This window comes from Falco punctatus (assembly GCF_963210335.1).
Source record: "Falco punctatus genome assembly, chromosome: 3".
Classification (NCBI taxonomy): domain Eukaryota; kingdom Metazoa; phylum Chordata; class Aves; order Falconiformes; family Falconidae; genus Falco; species Falco punctatus.
In genome coordinates, this window is record NC_137582.1 from 58600136 (window position 1) to 58613141 (window position 13006).

The following is a 13006-nucleotide window of genomic DNA, read 5'->3' on the forward strand; positions in this document are numbered from 1 at the left end:
GCTCGGCTCGCCCCGCTCCGCCCCGCTCCGCCAGCCGCCAGCGGCGCCCCGAGCCCCTTCCCCGCCGCCCGACACCTGCAGGCGGCGCCCGGGGCCGCGCACCGGCGGCGGCCACTTCCCCCGGGCCGCGCCAACGCTGCCGGGGACGGGGGGGAGACGGCGGCGGGGACGTCCCGAGCCGGCCGCCCCGAGGAGCGGGGCTCTGCCAGCGGTAAGGGGCAAGGCCCCGCTGCCGTTCTGCTGCTCTCCGCTGCCTCTCCCGCCGCCGTTCGTCGCCGCCCGCCGCTCGTCCCCACCCGCCGCTCAGGAGCGCGATGGTTTCTCCGGGAAGCGCCGGAGCCGCCGCCGCTTCCTCCCTTCCGCGTCTGTTTCGCAGCGGGTCCTGCTGCGGCTGCTGGGGTGAGCCGGGGGGGCTCTGGGGGCGGGAACGGGCTGTGGGGACAGTGACCGTTGGGAGACGCGTTCGGGCCCGCGGCCGTTGGGGCAGCTGCTGCCGAGGGGAAGCGATGGCGCCGGGGCCGCCCCCACCCTCAACCGGCGGCGGGCGAGAGCGGCCCCGGCCCCGGCGGCGGTGGCGTCGACGCTTCATGGGGGCAGCGAGGGTTCTTCGGCTCTGGGCGCCCTTGAAGCCTAGGAGAGGGATGCAGCTTTTCCCAAGAGAGCTCGGCGTGCCTCCGGCGCCAAAAAATAATAATTTTGGTGAAAGACCTCCTCAGTGGCGTGCGCTGGAGAGCTGAGCGCTGTCACCGAGCTTCATTCTCCCCACGCGTAGGGCGAGGGGCGGCTGCCAGGCTGCTTTCAGGTCACAGCCTTCCCGTTAAGGCGGAGAGGGGCTGCATGTAGGTTTCCCCCGTCCCCCCCTCCTGCCTACCGAAAAGAACAAGCGTAGTCTCCCCCTGTTCATTTTATAAAATCTTAAAGCTTGCTGTGCGGCCCCGTACGATGGAAACCTTAGCAGGCGTAGCAACAGGTACATGAAATGACAGTGGTAGGGACAAGAATGGCCGTGCCTGGATCTGTTTTCTTTGTTGTTCAGACCCAAGCTCTGGGTGTTACAGGTGACAGTACCTTTTTTGGAGCACTTGGTCGAGGGAGATGAGCAAAAGCCATGTGAGTTTGTTGCTTTCCCTTTTTGCTTAGAGGAGTAGGCAGCAGAAGTCAGCTTTCAGGTATGGCAGACCTGTAGTATATTTCAGGTAAAATTAAATGCATAAAAGTAAATGGAGGTCAGGCAGAACTTGTTGGTATGAGCAGAAATATACCTTCCATGGGTTTAGGCTGTTTTAAATAATGGAAGGCAAGGCAGGGAGGGAGACCCATCATACAGACAGCAGCTTCTTAGCACTGTCAGGTGTCAAGTATAGGCAGTTCAGAGTTTGTTCAGGTCTACTGAGTTGTGTTTCTCCTTCCTCTACTACCTAATATTGCACACAGTTATTGTGTATCCGTATCCATGCAGAGCTCTTCCACAGGCTTAACAACAGCTTTCAAAACCTCGCTTTGCTCTTTTACACTTGAGACCAATTTGAGCTCCCTTGTTGCAGATGCATGTAGCAAGAAAGGATACCAGATAAAAGCTGTCCTTTTGAAGACGGAAATTCAAGTTTAAATGTGTCTTCTTTTAGTGACTGTTTTTATTTAAGAGTCTGTCTTTCAGTTGTTTGTACTTCATGCTTCTCTTTTTTTCCTTTCTTGATTGGGGATATATGTTCTGATGAAAGGAAATGGAAGTGTGTTAGACATTTTTCTGTCTGTGAACTTTTAACATTAAACTTTAGTATGGGGGGGTGCGTATGTGTGTGTAAGTCCTAACTCTGATCTTGTATCTTATTGTATTTACTTCTCTCCCTAGTATCCAAAAATCAACATGTCCAGCAAAAAGGCAAAGACAAAGACCACCAAGAAGCGCCCTCAGCGTGCCACTTCCAATGTATTTGCAATGTTTGATCAGTCGCAGATTCAGGAGTTCAAGGAGGCCTTCAACATGATTGACCAGAACAGGGACGGCTTCATTGACAAGGAGGACTTGCACGATATGCTCGCCTCCCTTGGTAATGGCACTTCTCTGTTTATGGTCGCCAAACAACTTTGTGCAATACTTACATTATTATATTCTAAATAATATTTAGAATACTGTGTTTGGGATAGCTTATGAGAAGTGTCTCCATTTGTATTGAGCTATTCAGCTTGCTTTTTCTTTTAGTTTGAAAGCTAAACCAAATATGAGTCCCTTTATCCGTAGGAAAGAATCCAACGGATGAATACCTAGATGCCATGATGAATGAGGCTCCAGGCCCCATAAACTTCACGATGTTCCTTACAATGTTTGGTGAGAAGTTAAATGGTACCGATCCAGAAGATGTAATCAGGAATGCGTTTGCTTGCTTTGATGAAGAAGCAACAGGTATGTGGGTGAAACTCAGCTGCATGGGGGGTGGGGGTACTTTTATGTTGTTTATTTGGGTTTCTAAATAGTATGCTGATTTTCGCACCTTTATAAATGAAACGTGGCACAGTAATCCTAGATGACGTATTCCACCAAGTAATGAGAATTTGTCTCGATACACTGTCTGGGTGTTCTGGGGGAGTACTGAGGACTAGTAGTAATGTTCTTCTGTGAGGCTCTGAAGAAGAATGTTTTAGCTGGGCAGTTTGTATGTTCCTCAGAGTGCAAAATAAGATGCATTTGCTCTAAGATGAGGAATTCAAATTGATAATACGTGATATTCTATGACATTGAAAAGGTGACAGATGTGAAATCCGTAATACAGGTGAGTTTGTCCTCCCTTGCAGTAGATCCGAGATGCATCTGAATTCTTTAGTGTTTCCAGTATTTCAAGAGAGGCGGTCCAGACTACATAAATTCTTTTGAACCCTCATCTTGCCTAGTGTATGTTATGGCTCCGATGACAAACACCATGTCGTGCCCTCACTCGCAGCTCTGTTTTGTTTTCAGGTTGCAAGGAAGGGCTGTACCCTTAATGATCTAAAGATAAAAACCAGTTGGGGTCTAGAAGATGGGAATGACAGATTGGACTGATTTGAGTACTGAGATATAGAGAAAGAGGAAAATGCAAAGCTCAGTTTTACTGTATCGGACTTTCAAGGTTGTGTCTGTGATCTTGAGGTTAGAGTTTGTGCTTTTATTTATTATGTAGGATAAGATTCTGGAGAAGTGTGTAGCAACCAGGGATGAATCCTTGGACAGCTCTGCAGAATTACAGAATGTCAGCACTTTGACATGTTGTGAACGTGTCTTACTAATGCGTGCCAAAATTACGTAGCCTCTTCACTAGGGATGTCATTGCACGTATAACTTTCCTCACAACTGTCCACCGCAATATTTCAATCTAACCTGCATATGTGCTCTGAACCTTTCAAAGGATATTATTCCATTTCAAACAGCTATTCTGAGTCTGTGTATTTTTAGCACCTTTTGCCTTTTCAAAGAGCATCCCCTTCCTGCTGAGGTGTAGGTAAACAGGCCTTCTGTTGGTAAGGCCTTTTCAAATGTTAATTTACTTCCTCCCTCTCAAGGGAAATCTCTTTACTATCTCCTAGAGAAGGAAGTTTTGTTAGTAGGTTAATTATTTTCTCTCCACAGGTAGTCTGACTCACTGTGCTACAGGGTTTTTTTTGTGCACACCAAAACAAGAGCCTGTGAATTACGATATAAAGAGAATTATTGTCCGGCCAGTTCTTTTGAACAGTAACCTTCTACGTCTGTGTAAACAATAAGTTACTAGTTCAGGCCCCCACGTACTGATAAGATTGATTTTATTATCTTTCAACTCTGTCCTAGGATGATTTGATAATGGTTCCAGCCTCTTTTGTGTCTCATGTCATCCTCAAATTTTAACCAGGAAGCATGTTAGTTATGCTGTTGCATTGATTTTTTTGATTCATAATAGTAAAAATGCAGTCTTCAAAATACCGTGTGATGTATTTATAGAACTCATGTTATGTTTGCCCTTTATTCGTTTTACTCTCAAATTTGTCTTCCAATCAGTTTGTTTCTTTTAAAAATGAACAAAAGCATTTCCAGCTATGTAAACCACCTTCTTTTTCCCTTCATAACCTCCATGTGCGTGTGTGTTACAGGCCTGATTTTCTAGCTCTACATCAGTGTAGTCCTTTTGAACTAGAATAATATAAATCAGATGCTTTTGATGAGGATAAGGTAGTTTTACTTGTTGGTTTTTACTTACATTTTCTATATTGCAAATCTAGTTGGGTATATTGCTTCAACATTACTATTGTGTGTAGTACTGTAAAAATAGTATAAAAATCCTATCTGTCTGCATTTGGTACATCTTTTATCTGCTCTTTGATCCTGCGTTGCATCTGTTTTGTGCTGTTTGCCACAAGATAAATCTGAAATTTTGCTTTGTTAATTTGTTATTCCCCATCTACGTTGAAGGCTGGAGTATGCTTTGCTTTAAAATTTTGCTTCGTTAATTTGTTATTCCCCATCTACGTTGAAGGCTGGAGTATGCTTTGCTTTACAATTTGTTGCTGCTAAAACTTCTAGCATATTCCTAGTCTGGCAATCTAGTTCAGTGTTTAAAATATCTAGCTGTTCAGCCAGAAGTAATTAAGTCCTTGAGGCTAAACTTGCAGCACCAAAGGCCTTGCGTTATCTGAATACTGATCCCTGTGTCTTCTCTCATCGCTGCCTGTAGGACTGCAGAAATAGAACCTCATCTGTTCAGCTGGTTTTTCCCCTTCTTTTTGCACATCTGCAAAAGACGACTCCAAAATTTGACCCGATTAAGATGGGCTTGGCTAACTAAACATTCTCCCTGGTTTTAACGTAGAACACTGCTGTTAGCCTTCTTAATTTGGGGTCAGTAGTCAAGGGCTTGCCTACACTGGGATACGATGCCATTTTAATTAGTGTAGAAACACAGGGGTTTCTCCCTTCCCTGCAGCATACACCAACCCCATGATAATTTGTCATGCTCATTGAATGCCTTTTGGTCCCCTGATGCCCCGTTTGGTTTTGTCTCCCTACTGAATCTGCTTGCTTAAGTTATTCAACTCTTTTTTCCAAAGCAGAACTTTTTTTTTTTTTTTATTAATCACATTCTAATTGAATCTAGATCAGTTGATGTGGGAGTCTACATATGATTTCCAGCTGTTCTGCACAGTTTATGTTGGGGTTTTTTTTGGAATGTACTTCTACTTCCTCTGTTCAGTTGTTATTTCTCCAACTAAAGTTCAATAACCAGTTTCTTTCTCAAATGAAGCAACTGTTGTGTATTTAAAAGCATGGCAGGTCTTCTTTCAACATTAAGTAGTTTCTGCATTCTTCTGTCTACCATTTGTTATGTGCATTCCTTTTTTCATCTCTCAACTTCCCTGGAATTATTTGGCAACTGGTGGTCCTGCCCACCTATTGAAATTGAATTAACAGAACATACTTAGCAACTGCTCATTTTTGTATTTTTTAATTTTCTCCAAAATCTTCTGCTAGTGTTTTAGCCTAAAATAAATAACTTTAATATATCCTACCTTCTTTTTTTTACTAGCTTCTCCATCTCTACCTCTCCACAGTAAACATTCTTCCTCCCTCCAGAGTTAACTTGCTCAATCTTGTCTGAAAGTCTTTTCTGTTACAAACTCTTTCCCTGGACGCTTGCCAGCAGTTCACTGTGTGCACGTAAACTGCCTCCAGCAACAGTATTGTGCAGCAGTGAAGAGCCAACCAGTGGTTTTTTAGTCCCCAGAGGAAACTAGTTCATAGAGGATGCAAAAATATATCTAATTAAGTCAAGAAAAATATAATTCAGAGAACAGCTTGTGTAATCAAGACTAGCAGTGACAGGAACTTGTTTTCCCACTCTGAGCTGTTGAAGATCAATACATGGAAACAGCTGTTGTTAGATCACAGCAGATCAGGTCCTCTTTTCTTAAATCTGTATGCAATGCATTAAGCTTCCCTCTTTTCCCTTTTGCATTCAAGGAATTTCTTTAGAATTCAGTTAAGAAAGTATTTTGGGCCCTTGGTGCAAATGCATATATTACATGCTGTATAAGCTAATTGCATGTCGTGTTGGTATGTCTGTCTTACTGCTTTTGAAGACTCAGCTAAGAAATGGCTTCTCTTTTTTGTTTCTCTTTATATGTCTCATTCTAGGGTTCATCCAGGAAGACTACCTGCGGGAGCTGCTGACGACGATGGGAGACAGGTTCACAGATGAAGAGGTGGATGAGCTGTACAGAGAGGCCCCCATCGATAAAAAGGGGAATTTCAACTACATTGAATTCACTCGCATCCTGAAACATGGAGCAAAAGACAAGGATGACTGAGCAAATCACCTGATACCTGCAGATAGCTTCCCGCCTCCCACCACCGTTAATTTCATTTCTCAGGATCTGTTTTTTTCTTTTTTTTTTTTCTTGTTGGGACCTTTTGCATATATTTCTGACATTCCAGCTTTTTCCTCTGTGGACTCTGGGGCTACTCAGGCACACCTGCACCTTTGTAACAAGACTGGAAACAGACAGGGAGAGAGGAGCAGGGAGAGCTTACAGTGACAGAGGTTTAGGGACAAAGATCAATGAGTGTGGAGGCCCAGGTAAAAATGTCAGTGCTACTTATCCTAGCTAGATTAATTTTACATTTTTAATGGCAACTTTTCAAATAAAACGCTCCTATATTAGGTACATCATTATAATTTTCATGCTAGAAGTGGACTGTGTATCTAGTCATATCTGTGAATATTTTTGCAACTGTATGCAGTTGTGTTGTTATCCATTTTTGCCTTAAAAATGAAGTGTAAGTCACTTAAGTGTACCGATGTTTGTACTTCAGCGATTGAGTACTTCACTTACTACTGTGAGCGTATACAATGAAGAAATTCCCATCCTTCAGATTTTTAGTACATTGTAAATTAATGATTCCTGTCCAGGACTTGCACATTAAACATTTTAAATCATATGGATTAATTGAGGGGGTGTTTTACCACAGTAGCGCCCCCATTTCATGATACTGAGCACAATATTAACACTGCTTTTTAAAAACTTATAGTGTTTTCTTAAAAAAAAAAAATACCACGTGTGAGTAGAATGCTTAAGTGATGCCTCTTACCAGATCTGCAGGACTGGCAATGCAGAACTGATTCCATTTCATTGCAACTTTTCTTCTTTCTTTTCCCATGTTTTTTCGAAGTACAGTGGGGCTGGATGAAGAAGGAAGGTGTGCTCTCTCTCTGTTTTCTATCCAAAAATGTTATTCTTGCTTTCCAGATGAAACCATATACGATATATTTTTAAGAGCTTCTGCTGAGAGTGGTGCTTTGGAGGTATGAGAAGGAGGCAATCTTCCATTTCTTATAATTAACGTTGTCTAGTTCTTGTGGTATGGAATGCATAGCAGGTTTGCTACAGTACTCTCAAGCAACTTTGTCCTAATCCGAATACTTGTTTTTGTTTTTGTTGGTCTTGTGAGAAAGGGTGATCAGAGCTGCTTCTGTCACTTCTAAGAATGACATTGTTATCCCTTAAGAATTTAGGTTGCAAATTTAAGAAAAGTCATTGGGCTGAGAGCCTTTTGCTGTTTCTTGGTAGGATGCTACTGCGAACTGAACTTTTATTAAATTTCATTAGAGGACAGTGATTACTTGTTTTAGAAATACACTGTTCTTTCATGAATAACTTGCCAGGACTGTCTTCTCTTGAGAGGGGCAATGCCGTAAAAATCATCCACTGTACCTGAGGGAAAGGGCTCTGAAGCTTCTGCTCTACCTCAGCCCCAGTTCTCTGCAGAAGAAGGGGAGCTGTGTGAGCATACAAAGGATTACAGAATGCTGACATAGGTCTGTAAGAAGAGTAAGGGAAGACCCTGAAAAACAGAGAGGTGGGGGAAAGGGTTCAAAATGCTTTCAGGGATGACAGAAGGAGAAATCCAAGTGCTTCAAAAACAAGTTTTCTCCCAGTTGCTGCTTTTTTGCTGAAAATATTTACATTTAGACGGGGCAAAGGTAAAAACTCGAAAAAGAACTTTTGTCAACTCCCAGTGAAACCACTTTTGCCGTCTCTGAAGGAGGCGAAGCCCCAGCCCACCGGCGGAGGGCCGTCCCCCCTGCCCGCGCACCACCGGCACTGCCGCGGTGGCCGCCCGGCTCCCCGAGGGGAGGGGGCTGGGCAGGCGAGGCCAGTACCCGGGGCCATCAGTAGGTGGCGTTACAGCTCCTAGCACCGACGGGGAGGGCAAACGGCTGGCGGCTGTTGGTCGGGTTTTCCCGAGTCCCGGAGAGCTCACTGCTCCCTGTGTGCAGCAGCGAGAGGAGAGCGCGGGCAGTTCCCGCAGCAGCTCTGCTGTCGCAACCAAGCACTCGTGCTGTCGGGATTTTTCACCTTGCAGCTTTTGTAGGCACTGAATTTTGGCTCTTTAATCAAATTCATTCATCACAGAAGACAGTATAAAGAGGTATTTGTAAGCTGGTGTTGCAGTCGTGTACGTACAAACACGCACGTGGTGTGTTTGAAAAAGATTGGGTTTCAAAAGGACTCAAGGCCTTCCGCGAGACAAACCAGTTACACCGCTCCTGCATTTCATTTCTCAGCATCTCAGTAAGCATCCTTGTCTTGTAAGCACTTGTAAGATTAGCTTTGAAAAACTCCTCCAAATTCAAATGTATATGTTTACATAACTTTGTTTACATATGAAAGACTAAACCCTGTGATATAAACTCAACTGTTGAGGCTCTGAGTGAGGCAGCTGGTATTTATCTGTAGCAATAAATGCCCAATTGTTAAACCCCAGTTCCTGCTTATAGGCCAGGGCTGTATAGCAACACCTATATGTCATTTGGTCTTGTGATGACAAACTGGAATTCACTAATGCTATTGTTCTCAGCCTTGCCTTTGGGAGAATATTTGGTTTACTCTCTCAAGTTTAATGGCTTTTAATGCTCTCATAAAAACACGTCAGAGGGACTGATAAAAATGGACTTTTGGTGGGTAATTCAGAGGCCTCTTCCAAAGAAATTTTAAACCCCCGCTCACCTCCGATGACACCTTAAAGTCTGTGCCTGTCTGGAACTAGTAACACTGGTTTTATAGACTAATTGCAGTTCTCAGTCCTGGCAGAATCAAGTCTCACTGACAGCCACGCAGAATCTCCAAGTGTTCTCACTGGAGTGGGTAAGCAGAACATGGAGGCGTTCATGGTGGGGTATTTTTTTTTTCTTTTCTTTTTTATTAATTTAGTTGTTTTGTAGCTAGGTCATTTGTGTGGAGGGCTGGAACAATGTGGCCTTGAATCCTCTCAGCTAGAAGAGAGAATTAAAAGTAGGTCTGCAGCATTCGGGCTGAATGTTAAACCGCTGAACAATTGAATAAGGGAGGATGGAACCACCACAAGCAGCTGTGTTTCTTATTGTGCGGGTTTTTTGGTTGTTTTTTTTTTTTCTTTTGGCAAATGAAGGAGCTTAGTCAATGATCCCAGCAGAAGGGATTAACAAGATCAATTCTACCTGAAGAAAGACTCTTTCCTGCTCTTCAAGGTGAAGTTCCCAAAAGCTATGATTCACAAGTGGGGCCAGTATGCTTGTTTCCTGTGGCTGCGGAGGCAACAGAGCTAAACCCTAAATGAGTTTCAGGTTATAAACCGTTTCCTCTCTGGGACTGTTTGTAAACGTTTTCCTCTCCAGGACTGTTTGTGAGAAGCAGTGCCTCACCAGGGAACTGTCTCGCACATCCTGTATCTGGCTAACACCACCCCCTGCGACTCCCCGTCAGCATCAGCATCGGTAATAACTCATAAAGGGTGCCGCTGCCCTTATTCTGCTTTAACGTTGTGCACTGCAAGCTGCTGAGGCTCAGCACCCAATTATCCTTGAGTAACCCGGCTATCTCTGTACTGGAGGACGGTTATTTTGTAAGCTGTGCTGTCCCTACTTGTGAATTACAGCCCTAACTCCTGGAGAAAGAGCAGTGGTGACTCCTTACCTTCTCTTCAGTATTTCTTGTTCATGAGATTCAGCAGGTACTTACTCAGTAGGCTTGTTTTAATAGTTACTAATTTTAGTGCCTAACTCTCCTAGATGGGGAGAGCAGCATCTGTCAATCTGGCAGGCATGCCTCACTGTGAATAATAGCAATGAGGTCAAGCATTCTTCCCTGTCATCCAGATACCAAGTAGCGGGTATTTAATACAACAATATCCAAATGCCAAATAGAATGATGTTTGGTCTGAAAAACAGGAGAGTCTTAAGAGAATTCGTGTCACCAGGGTGGTAGTGTCTAAATACTAGGCACTTGGTATGACCTTTGTGGACTGTTTCCTAGCGGCAGGCATGGTTTATATTGCTGTTCAAATAACCTTAGCTAACTGCTGACTCATCTCTAGTTCCACTCTATGTATCCCATTGCTTATGTATAAAAATGGTTTTAGTAGTACTCATTAGCTGTGAAAGGCAAACCTAACTAGAGTTCTCATGTAATCATCATGAGATCGGAAGCGTCATGTAAATGGAGTGTTTAAAAATATAAAAAAGCATTCACACAATTTTAATAGGGAGGTATACCAGTCCCAACAGGCTCCTTTCAGTGGGCAGGTAAGAGTTGCAAATTAAAGATACTTGCAGCTGAAAACTTCCTTTTCAAATAACTGCAGGTCACTGTGACATTGGAGATGGTTGCAAATAGCTACAGCGAGACCACAGTCATTGCCTGCTGCCTCTGTCCGAGTCCGTCATCCCCTCCTGTCATTGTCATCGTCGTCCCTGTCATCCCCCACACACCCAGCCCAAGACTTCCTGAGAATCTGCTCAGCTCAATGCCCCACAGCCCTACGGAGCTTCAAAGCTATAGGGCTGGAGTCAGTTAAAAGGGGAGTTGACAAGTTTTGCATTAGCAAGATAAGGAAGTGAACTTTGTGATTCAATTCTCTTCCAAAAATGTATGGAACAAAACTGCTTGTAGTTAGTGCTTGCCTACAGTTTCTTTTACTGATTCAGGGATAAGGTACTGTATATTAATTAGAACCTGAGATATATGTTGTGCAAAACACAGGTTATAACACTGTTATTGCTGTCCTGTTGGCATACAGTGGAACTTGACCGTGAATCTAAACCCTTTGACTTTGCCTGCCCTCCTCCTCTGCTAATTAAAAAAACCTCCAAAAGATAGCAATGCAATTTTCAATTGTCAGAAGACAACATTTCTTTCAGACTTTGACTTTTTTGTAACTAATTGAACATAATCTTAGAATTTAATTAACAATAATTAGTTTCTTTGCTGAAACAAGTGTAGGTACGCAAATTGCATCTGTCTTGCTGGTGTTTGTTATTGGTGTGTTTTAGCACGTCCATCTGTTCCATGGACCTATACCTAGGTAAGGCAGAGTGCAGCAGCACTGTTACAACCATATTTGAGGATGTCCTGCTACACATGGACCTAAGAGGAAGGAGGAGTCATCAGACTTGTACAAAAGGGTGAGTAAGGAACATGTTGAAAAAACTGAGAACTCTGATTCACTTACTGGAAGATGACTATGGGCTACTTGAACCAACAAAGAGGAGGATAAACTGTTGCCTTGAAGTGCTAGTTATAACTAACCATGCAATTAGCAGAAACTCCACCTGGTAGCAGCTATAGCCAAATTCGGAGGCAAGTTGCAATGTCGATGGAACAGCAACCAGGAGATAGTGATGAAGCTTGTTGGAAGTACCTGGGTTTACTCTGTCCCTGTTGGAATGCATACAGCCTGTTGCCCCTGAAATTTTCTGCGCCAAGGTCTGGACACAGAATTTGGGTAGCAGAGTAGCCATCTAAACTAATGAGGATTAAAATTTCATAAAGAAGAGAGGAGACAGGGGCTGAGGCACTTGATGTAATTCCTGATGCAGCTGATTAGAGATGACTCTCTAGTTGAGATCCCAGTAGTAAGCCTTCTCTAGAAGCTCAACGTCAACACCTAGTCAGCTCTTTAAGTAGCCCCTTACTTTGGCAACCCACAGCAGCTCTTCCAGAGTTCTGTTTTGTATTTGATGTTTCTCTCTCTCTCCCTCCTCCCCACTTCTGGTTTTTTTGCAAGCACTTAAATGCCTTCCACATGTCAGGGGCCTGCATCTACCCCTTCTGCTGCAAGATTTACACATGCCAAAGGGTGGAGGCCCACAAGCAAGAAAGGCATTCCCTTCTCCACTTTGTGTACCTTGGGGCTCACCTCACCTTGAGCTAAGATTCAAAGCAGCTAATAAGCTAAAGCTGGCTTTTCAAATTTTGATGATTAAAAATTCAAGCACCTCAGGATTAAGGACTAATTCAGCGGCAGCTTGGAAAATGCTGGCAGTATCTAAAAGGGACATCAGTAGCTCAGACATTTCAGGCTCTTGGCTGAAAGTTGGAATCAGATTCGTGTGCACATCTCTGGATGCACAGCAATGGGGCAACATGTGACAAAACTGTCACCTAAGGGCGGTAAGTAAGTGTGCTAGGAAAACAGGAGACTCTTTTGGCTGGTGTTCTTACTAGTGATGCCTGGAAGATCTTACCCTATGCCAGGTTTTCAGGGCTAGTAATTATGCCTCTTCCACCACTGATCTCAAGTATTGCTAGGAAAGGGCAAATATCAAACAAACGGGTGCTGGCTGCTTATTTTCACAGCCACTTTCCAGACTCAAAAGGTACTTTACACCTATGTGACTGATTCTGGATTATTCTTACCTATGATAGATCTAGTGCTCACACACACCCTTTGCAGGAATGTTTTTGTTACCTACTGGTGGTTTTTAAAGTGACTATAAAAGCAAGGAAAGCATTTGGGAGATGCTATTATGAACAGGTTAGAGTGTATTTGTTTTAGTTATTTCTTCTCCTTCCAATCCCTCCATGCCTCCCTTAAGCCTATTCACAGGCTTTCCTTCTGCAGGGAAATTGTACTGAATTCAGTGAGGCTCATCTAAAAAGGCCATTTCAGCAACGTTATGTGGGTTTCCAATATTTACCTTTGCATACCAATACATAATTCTGGCTCATTTCCTGACTCTGCTGT

The 13006-nt window shown here is 43.6% G+C and overlaps 1 protein-coding gene across 1 annotated transcript; it reads left to right on the plus strand.

The window, feature by feature from the left end:
- The first annotated feature begins 259 nt into the window (after positions 1-259).
- On the plus strand, positions 260-7285 carry LOC308061436 (myosin regulatory light chain 2, smooth muscle minor isoform-like). Its single transcript, XM_080381395.1, has 4 exons — positions 260-399; positions 1853-2051; positions 2243-2404; positions 6140-7285. The coding sequence occupies exons 2-4, from the start codon at positions 1868-1870 to the stop codon at positions 6310-6312; spliced, it is 519 nt and encodes a 172-aa protein (XP_080237521.1). The 5' UTR covers positions 260-399; positions 1853-1867; the 3' UTR covers positions 6313-7285.
- Positions 7286-13006: the final 5721 nt, after the last annotated feature.

Excerpts from the sequence above, each read along its gene's own strand:
- LOC308061436 (XM_080381395.1), top strand. The coding sequence starts at position 1,868 with ATGTCCAGCAAAAAGGCAAAGACAAAGACCACCAAGAAGCGCCCTCAG. Across the intron at positions 2,052-2,242 it reads CGATATGCTCGCCTCCCTTG|GAAAGAATCCAACGGATGAA; the intron begins GTAATGGCACTT and ends CTTTATCCGTAG. Across the intron at positions 2,405-6,139 it reads CTTTGATGAAGAAGCAACAG|GGTTCATCCAGGAAGACTAC; the intron begins GTATGTGGGTGA and ends GTCTCATTCTAG.